Source organism: Henckelia pumila, chromosome 3 (genome assembly GCF_033568475.1).
Source record: "Henckelia pumila isolate YLH828 chromosome 3, ASM3356847v2, whole genome shotgun sequence".
NCBI lineage: Eukaryota > Viridiplantae > Streptophyta > Magnoliopsida > Lamiales > Gesneriaceae > Henckelia > Henckelia pumila.
In genome coordinates this window covers 21,239,219-21,248,200 of record NC_133122.1, presented here as the reverse complement: position 1 = coordinate 21,248,200, position 8,982 = coordinate 21,239,219, and the positions used below count along the sequence as shown (strand labels likewise).

General features: G+C 33.6%; 1 protein-coding gene across 1 annotated transcript; it reads left to right on the top strand.

Annotated features, from left to right (window-relative positions):
* Window positions 1–2,077: 2,077 nt before the first annotated feature.
* On the top strand, window positions 2,078–3,448 carry LOC140888229 (uncharacterized). The gene has a single exon (XM_073295921.1). The coding sequence runs from the start codon at window positions 2,078–2,080 to the stop codon at window positions 3,446–3,448; it is 1,371 nt and encodes a 456-aa protein (XP_073152022.1).
* Window positions 3,449–8,982: the final 5,534 nt, after the last annotated feature.

Below are 8,982 nucleotides of genomic sequence, written 5' to 3'. Positions count from 1 at the left end.
ATTAATGTTTGTGCATAATTCTTGCTTTTAATCTGGCCAATTAATTGCATGTATGTCGTTCGATCTGGACTTGAAAAAAAAAAGATTGAAATTTAGCTTCAAAAATATTGATCAACACATGGTTAAACCGACTAGAAATAGTATTCGGTTTCAGTGTGCGATTTTAGGCGAAAGCTGAAATTCCATAACTCGTGAATGCGTTTTTGTTTAATTAAATTTATTTAGAAATAATTGGACTGTTAAATGAAAATAGGGTTATTAATTCTAAAAATAGGTTAATAATTATTCTAGGGAATTTCGTCGTGAATATGAATGAGTTTTGTTTGATTAAATCCAATACGTGACAATTATCGATGTCTGGTACCGTTGTGTGTTCCTGGTCGTTTTCCTAAAATTTGAATCAGTCTTAAAGCTTTTCTGCTCTTTTAATTTAATTTAAGTTTTTGTTTTAGAATAATTTATTTTAATTTAATTAGTTTAATAGTTCAGAAAAATCCTTCATTTTATTTAGCCTAGATTAATTTGAATAGTCTATATCTTAGTATTTAAACATTAGTCTCTGTGGGATCGACTTGGACTCTGTCCAACTATATTATAATTTGACCTGGTACACTTGCCAGTAATTATTTTTAATACCGAAATAATCGGTCAAGTTTTTGGCGCCGTTGCCGGTGACTATTTGTTTAATATTAGGATTGATTATTTATTTGAGACTAGATTTTTATTTTATTTTGTTTAATTTTTATTCAAGTGGTTGATTTGTGCGCTTTATTTTTTTTTTCAGGAGTATATCTCATGTTATATGAGTCGTGCTCGAGATTCTGAAAACCTCATACCACTTGATCTAGAGATTGAAAGCACTCTTCGTCATATACGTAGAGATCGAAGGCAGCATAACTTGTCTCTAAATTTTGAATCTGAAGAGGAGCTTGAAGATATGGCTAAAGAAGAGAATAACCGCACTCTGATGGATCTTCATCGATCGTTAGTTGGAGGATATGGATCCAGCATTGTTCGCCCTGCAGTTCAGGCGAATACTTTTGAACTTAAACCAGCCATCATCCAGATGATTCAGATGCAAGTCAGATTTAGAGGCACGCCTTCTGAGGATCCGAATGCTCATCTGGAGAAATTCTTGTCAATCTGTGACACCTTCAAATTTAATGGAGTGACTGCTGATGCTGTTCGATTGAGGCTCTTTCCGTTTTCTCTATAAGGAGAAGCGATTGAGTGGCTTCGAGATTTGCGAGAGGGATCGATTACTACCTGGGATGGTCTGGTTGAAGTGTTCATGCACAAGTATTTCCCACCAACCAAAGTTACACAGTTGCGGAATGAAATCATGTCTTTCATGCAAAAGGATGGGGAATCTTTGAATGCCGCATGGACAAGATTTAAAAAGATGCTGAGAGTATGTACGGTGCATGGGTTATCAGTGGGCCAAAAAGTAGAAACTTTCTACTATGGAGTTGATTCATCTATTCGTTCTATGCTTGATGCAGCTGCCAATGGCAGCCTCTATAGAAAGACTCCTACAGCAGCACTTGAAATCATATCAAATATGGCTGAAAGCAATGTTGGTTGGCAAGACAACAGGAGAGAAAGGAAAGTTGGATTCCTTGAGATGGATGCTCTAATAGCAATTACAGCAAAACTCGATGGACTGAACCATCAAGTGTCCCAACTGCAAGCTAATAAACCGGCACCAGTAAAAAAAGTGAATCAAGTCCAAGGAAGCACTGAGGCAGTTGGAGGACCATCAAGTGGCATTCCATTCATGTCAGATGCATTTTTTGATGGGATGCCAGTTTTTGAAGGAGATTCGGTGAATTATGTGGGGAACCAAGGGAGACAACAGTTTAATCCGTACAGTTTCTCATACAATCCGGGTTGGAGAAGTCACCCAAATTTTGGGTGGAAACAGGCTGAAAATTCTGTCGAGCTTCAATGTTTTAATCTACCTCAGCGGCCTGCACAGCAAAGGCCTCCGCAGCAAACAGTTAGACCTCCACAAGGTGCTGGACCTTCTATGCCGTCGGGTTTCAACACATCTTAGAACAAGTCAAATCTTGAAGATATGCTTGCAAAATACATAGCTGGAAACGAGATGAGATGGCAGAACCATGATGCCATGATGCAAAGGGTTGAAACTCAGTTGGGACAATTGGCGAACCAGTTATCTTCCCGGGCTCCAGGCTCACTACCTAGTGACACAGTGAAGAATCCTAAGGAAGTGAATGCCATCTTTGTGCAACAAGCTATGACAGTCAAGACAGAGGAGATAGAAGTCAAGGTAGAGCACACACCAGAACAAGTCATTCTCTCTCCACGCAAAGGTAAGAAAGGTAAGGAAGATGACTTAAATTCTAATGTTGATATTTCTAGTCTTCCTTTTCCCAAAAGAGCTAGACAATTAAATTTTGATCATCAATTTAAAAAATTTCTTGAAATTTTCAAGAAACTCCATGTTAACATCCCTTTTGCAGATGCCCTAGCTCAAATACCGAGTTATGCTAAGTTCTTGAAAGAAATTCTAGCAAATAAGTGGAAGTTGACCAATTTGGGTACCGTGAATTTGAATGAGGAATATTCGACAGTACTTCTAAACAAGCTCCCACCAAAACTTCAAGATCCAGGGAGTTTTTTTATACCTTGTGCTATCGGTAGTATGTCATTTGATAAGGTTTTATGTGATCTAGGTGCTAGTATCAATTTAATGCCATATTCACTTGCAAAAAAATTGGGTATAGGAGTAATGGAACCTACCACTATGTCCCTCAAGCTTGCTGATAGATCAATTAAACATCCTAAGGGAATAGTGGAGAATGTTTTGCTTAAAGTTGATGAATTTATCTTTCCTGTGGGCTTTGTGGTACTTGATATGGATGATGATCGTGAAACTCCTTTGATATTAGGACGTCCATTCTTGGCAACCAGTAGAGCATTAATTGATGTTCAGAAGGGGGAATTAATACTTCGATTGAATGAGAAGCAAGTGGTGTTTAATATGTTTATAAGTGATTCTTCTTATCCTAAAGTCAATGATTTTTGTCTGAATGTTGATGCTCGTGGTACATGTGTAGGTAGCAATGTTGAGGTACGAAATGAAGTGAAATTGTCCTCTTTGAAGTCGAAAGAATTAACTGCAATCTCGCAAAATCCAAAATTTTCTGTCGAAGAGCCTTCTGGACTTGAATATAAATCTTTGCCCTCTTATTTAAAATATGTGACGTTGGAAGATTCAAGTATACCTGTAATTGTGTCATCTTATTTGACAGGTAGGGAAGAATCAAAGCTTGCTAGGCTCTTACGCGATTATATTCGGACAATGGGGTGGAGCATCGATGATATAAAAGGACTTGGACCCATAATGATGGTGGATGACAGCATAGGCAGAAATCGTAGTGACGAAGGATATAGATCCACGACATCAAATGATCCACCTTAAAATTGAAAGGGAAGCACAGTCGGGCTATAGACTATAAATTTAGCGCTTGCTGGGAGGCAACCCAGTTTTTTTTTCCTTTTGTTTTTTTTTATTTTATTTTTTATTTCGTTTTGTTTTGTTTTTATTGTTTAATTTATTTTTAGTTCTTCTTTATTTAATCTCGGTGAATTTTTGTGGGTGAAAATTTTTACAGAATCTGAGTAAATCGATGATTGAGGAGGAGAGCGCGCGCGTATTGTTGGGCGTCTTATCATTCAGGCTGTCACCTGCCCCTTGTGTTACATGGCCAACGACATTTTTCAGGGAAGTGTTTTTGCTATTACTATTTTTCTTGCTTTATGTTTTATTAGCTTAACACTGAGGACAGTGTCGCATTCTAAGTGTGGGAGTAGGTCGTTCATTACGCTCTGTTTCACATCACTTAGCAAAAACTTTCAAAATAAAAAGAGATGAGCACTTGTGGTTTACATGACATACCAATTAGTTTGCTAGATTTTTGATCGCCTGAAAAATTATTTTGTGCCTAGAACTGAATAAGATTAGTTGTAGTTGCAAGGAGAGACTTTTATATGAACTAGTTTTGTATTGACTTTATGAGACACCTTTCATGCACTTTTGTCAGACTTATGCAAGTTAATTGTGAATTGGTAAGAGGTGATCTCATGAAAAGAAAAAAAAAATTTGGTAAAAGAGAGAAAAATTGCAGTTGTTATCCCTAGAACTTGTCTGATTAGTCCTCGAAGCGAAAATTTGAATGATTATGACTTAGGGATGATTTAGGCGATCTTTAGACCGTTTGAGCCTTTCAAAACTACCTGAGAAATCATTTTTTTCCCTAGTAACCCCATTGAGCCTGATAAAAATCGAATGGTGTGTGCCAATGGCACACAATTAGACCCCATTCGTCATCTCTTATGTCCTACATTGACCACTTGATTTTTAGCCATACACTATTTTTCCTACCTAAGTTTTGAGAGAAACAAACCCTTTTAGTGCTTTTAAATATACAAAAATTCCAAGGATTCACAGAAAAAATATTTGAAGGAGTTGGTGAATTATTTTTGAATGAAAGAAAGGGTTGATTTGAAAAAAAAAATGATGAAAAAGAAAAGAAGAGTACTCGAAAAAAAAAAATTTAAGGGGTACTGAAAAGAAAAGGAGGAAAAAGAAGAAGAGAATGGGTTGCACTGATGAATCAAAAGAAAGTGATGAAATTCAATAATAGATGGGGAATGGAGCTTTTTAATTGCGCTAAATGACAATTTGTTTGTTGTCTCTCATTTTTGCTTTCCTATCCTTTATTGTAGCCGTGAACCATGGCCGAACGTTATAAGCTTAAAAGACCTATTGACCGAGTCATAATTGTTCCACATTTAGTAGAGAGGGATATGAAAGATAAGCATATGAGAAGAGAAAAAGAAAGAAAAATTTTAGTTGGTGAATAAACATGAGAGATCTTTAAACCGAAAAACTTTTGAGGAGTATAAATTCTGACACTCACACTACACACGTCTCATTCTGTTGATCTTTTCTTGGTAGTTTTCGAGTTTTAAATTGCGACGAAAGCGAGGCTTGTGATTTTCGAAGTATGAGCTTTTGATTGGGTGTGACGAGATTTGGTAGATTGAAAGGTTTTGATTGTGCCACTCTGTGTCGATATTTCTCATCTCTAATTTCTTCTGATTTGTTCGAGGACGAACAAAAGCTAAGTGTGGGGGATTTGATAAGCACGAATTTTATAGTTTATTTGGCACTTTATTTTGTCGTATTCGTGCTTATCTGGCATTTATATTCCGAGTTTTGTGCATAAATCGTCATATTTTCTATGTTTGTAGGTTTGACTAAGATTTGAGAAGAACTGAATATTAAAGAAAAAGTCAAACAATTCAATGCCACGTTGGATCTTGGCCGGAGAACATGGAAAAATCTTAAGTCGCCAAGAGAATTGAAGGAAGGAAATAGCACGGACCCTGTTCATACTTTGGAAGAGGGTCCGTGCATGTTCGAAGCAAAAGACATTGGAAGAAAAATAATACACGGACCCCGTGCACATTCTGGAAAAGGGTCTGTGTACCATCGGCTTTTGAGATGTTCGTCACAGAAAAATGCACGGACCCCGTGCACCTTCTGGAAGAGGGTCCGTGTGGCTTCGTAAAATGTTTGGGCTGGAGTTTTTAATGCACAAACCTAGGCACGGACCATGTCCGGGGTCCGTGTACATCGCAAATATGGAAAAAAATAATTCGCGCAGAATTTGAGAATTTGGGAACTCTGATTATTTTGGGCTACATTGGATATTATTTTGGACGAAAAAAAGAGGAGGTATAAAAGGGAATAAAGCCCTAATTGGAAAGGAACTTTTGAACTTCTGATTTGAGACTGATAAATTTTGGAGAGATTTTCGGGATTTGACGGCTGGAGCTTGGAAGAGAAGAAACGCGCAACGCAAGCAAGATTCGGCACTATTGCTGAGAATTTTCTTTTTCTCTTTTTCTGTTTTATTTTATTATGAATTCAAACATGAAACTTTTGTTTGATTTTATTATTATGTAGTAGTCGTCTTTTGATCGGGGACACAATAAGGCCAGATTATTGATTTTTGTTCATGAAACGGATTGATTGAATTTTGATTTATGGAATATTTATTGATTAATGTTTGTGAATAATTCTTGCTTTTAATCTGGCCAATTAATTGCATGTATGTCGTTCGATCTGGACTTGAAAAAGAAAAGATTGAAATTTAGCTTCAAAAATATTGATCAACACATGGTTAAACCGACTAGAAATAGTATTCGGTTTCAGTGTGCGATTTTAGACGAAAGCTGAAATTCCATAACTCGTGAATGCGTTTTTGTTTAATTAAATTCATTTAGAAATAATTGGACTGTTAAATGAAAATATGGTTATTAATTCTAGAAATAGGTTAATAATTATTCTAGGAAATTTCGTCGTGAATATGAATGAGTTTTGTTTGATTAAATCCAATACGTGACAATTATCGATGTCTGGTACCGTTGTGTGTTCCTGGTCGTTTTCCTAAAATTTGAATCAGTCTTAAAGCTTTTCTGCTCTTTTAATTTAATTTAAGTTTCTGTTTTAGAATAATTTATTTTAATTTAATTAGTTTAATAGATCAGAAAAATCCTTCATTTTATTTAGCCTAGATTAATTTGAATAGTCTATATCTTAGTATTTAAACATTAGTCTCTGTGGGATCGACTTGGACTCTGTCCAACTATATTATAACTTGACCTGGTACACTTGTCAGTAATTATTTTTAATACCGAAATAATCGGTCAATGGGTTACTTAATTTTTTTTAATTGGGCTGCATATGGGCTATTTAATTTTTTTAATTTGACTACCCGGACTAATATAGCATTTGGTTCAAAAATAACACAAAAAAATTATTTCTAAAAATATATCTAATACATAAAAAAAAAATTAAATGGGCCACCCGGGCTTTAACGTGCCTCCGCCCTTGTAAGCATGTAATGGGCCTACTCATGAGATATTCAATTAATCATTTTGGTATAACTAGAATTTTATTAATTTTTTTCCATTCAAAATAATAAGTTATGTGTGATTGAATATATTAATAACATATATACTTTTATATATATTTTTAATTAAGAATTCGAAAGTAAATTAGCTATTAAAGTCATATTTTATGACTTCCTTGAAATTTCTTGATTCAAGCATAAACTTTTTTTCGAATCCACGCACTCTAAATAATAATAATAATAATAATAATAATAATAATAATAATAATAATCCTCCAAAATAATAATAATAATACTCCAAAATAATAATAATAATACTCCAAAATAATAATAATAATAATCCGAAATTTCAGTTAAGATAACTAAATATGATTTCAATATAAGTTTTAAAAAAATTTTGAGTTACAACTATGCATGTGCTATACGATCACATGCATGCACATGTTAAAATTCTTTCCGATAGAAATTGAAAATCTTTAGAAGATACTAAGAAATCTCAGATATATATTCTTAAAAATTATAAAATTTAAAGTAGTGATTAGCCAATTGAAAACAACCTTTTGCTTGCACGTCTTCACAATAATGACATTCTCTTTATTACGATTTATTACATAATTATTTCCTATGCTTGATCATACCGCAAGAAGTGTTCCTCTGCCTTTTTTAACCTTGTTTTCATTTCGAGTTCATATCTGATAAAATATGCTATATTTTTTTAAAATATCGTCGTGCGTTTTATGTGTAAGGTTCATTTTTATCTAACATAAAAAAATGATAACCTACGAGTTTAGTCAAATGATCTCTTAGTTTGGGTTTGGATTGATGAATTTCTAGTCCATTAATTTTAAATTTATATTTGTTTTTTTGGAAAAACTGCAAATTTGGTCCTGTATGTTTGTCACTTTACGATTTTGGTCCTCTATGTTTTCATATTTCAGTTTTAGTCCTGCATGTCCCGATTTTTGGCAATTTCGATCTTTTTTATTCGAAAATGCTTATGTGGCACTGTACACGTAAACTCCACATTAGCACTGAATTGGTGCCACGTCAGCGCCACGTCAGGAAAAAGGACCAAAATTGTCAAAAAAATAAAGATAGCGGACTAAAACTGAAATCTAAAAATATAAAGGACTGAAATCGTAAAGTGACAAACATGCAAAACCAAAAAAACAATTTTTCCTTTTTTTTTTTAAGAAGTAAAGCTCATAAACTTAAAATATATCCTTTACATATTTATATAATATTTCATGTTAACTATGAAAGTTAAAGTTCACGCAATAATGATGTCATTTGAATTAATCCATACTACTCTATTTTAGTAAATAAAAAATTAAGGTGTAGATTTAAAATTTGAATTGTTTCACTGTAAATAATAAAACTAATCGACATCCATGAATTTTAAATATTCATATGTATTTTTTGTTATTTAGATAAGTAAATCTATAAAATTCAAATCCACTTTTTTTCTTATTTATATAGTATTTTACGTTAATTGGAATGAATTTCAAGTTTACACAATGATGTTATTTGAAATTCATTATACTATATATAATTAATGTGTTAATAAGTAATGTACGTACCTACGGATTAAGAATTTCATCTATTGTTTCATTGTACTTAAACATAAAATATAATCGAAATCCATGAATTTGAATTATTTTTTTCATTCAAGCGCAACCCATCCTTCTTGAAATATAAATTAAGTTCCATCTGGTCATTTAAAAGCCTTGTTTATACAGCAGAGAATGTAATATCAAGAAATACACACACACACTTTGAAATGTTAGGGTGGCATGACACATAATATAGCTATACTATAAATTTAAATATTTGACTAAGATACTGATCAATAATTTGACAGCCATGTGAAATCATACCAGTGAAGAACCTCCATGATTAATCACAGTTTTCATGCAAAATATAATTTATTTGATAAAGTATTCTAATATGATCTGCATGCATGATAAGTATGTATAAATATCAGTGACATTGATCATCAGAAATTAATACTTGATCAAAAATAGACACGAAG

Excerpts from the sequence above, each read along its gene's own strand:
- LOC140888229 (XM_073295921.1), top strand. The coding sequence starts at position 2,078 with ATGCTTGCAAAATACATAGCTGGAAACGAGATGAGATGGCAGAACCAT.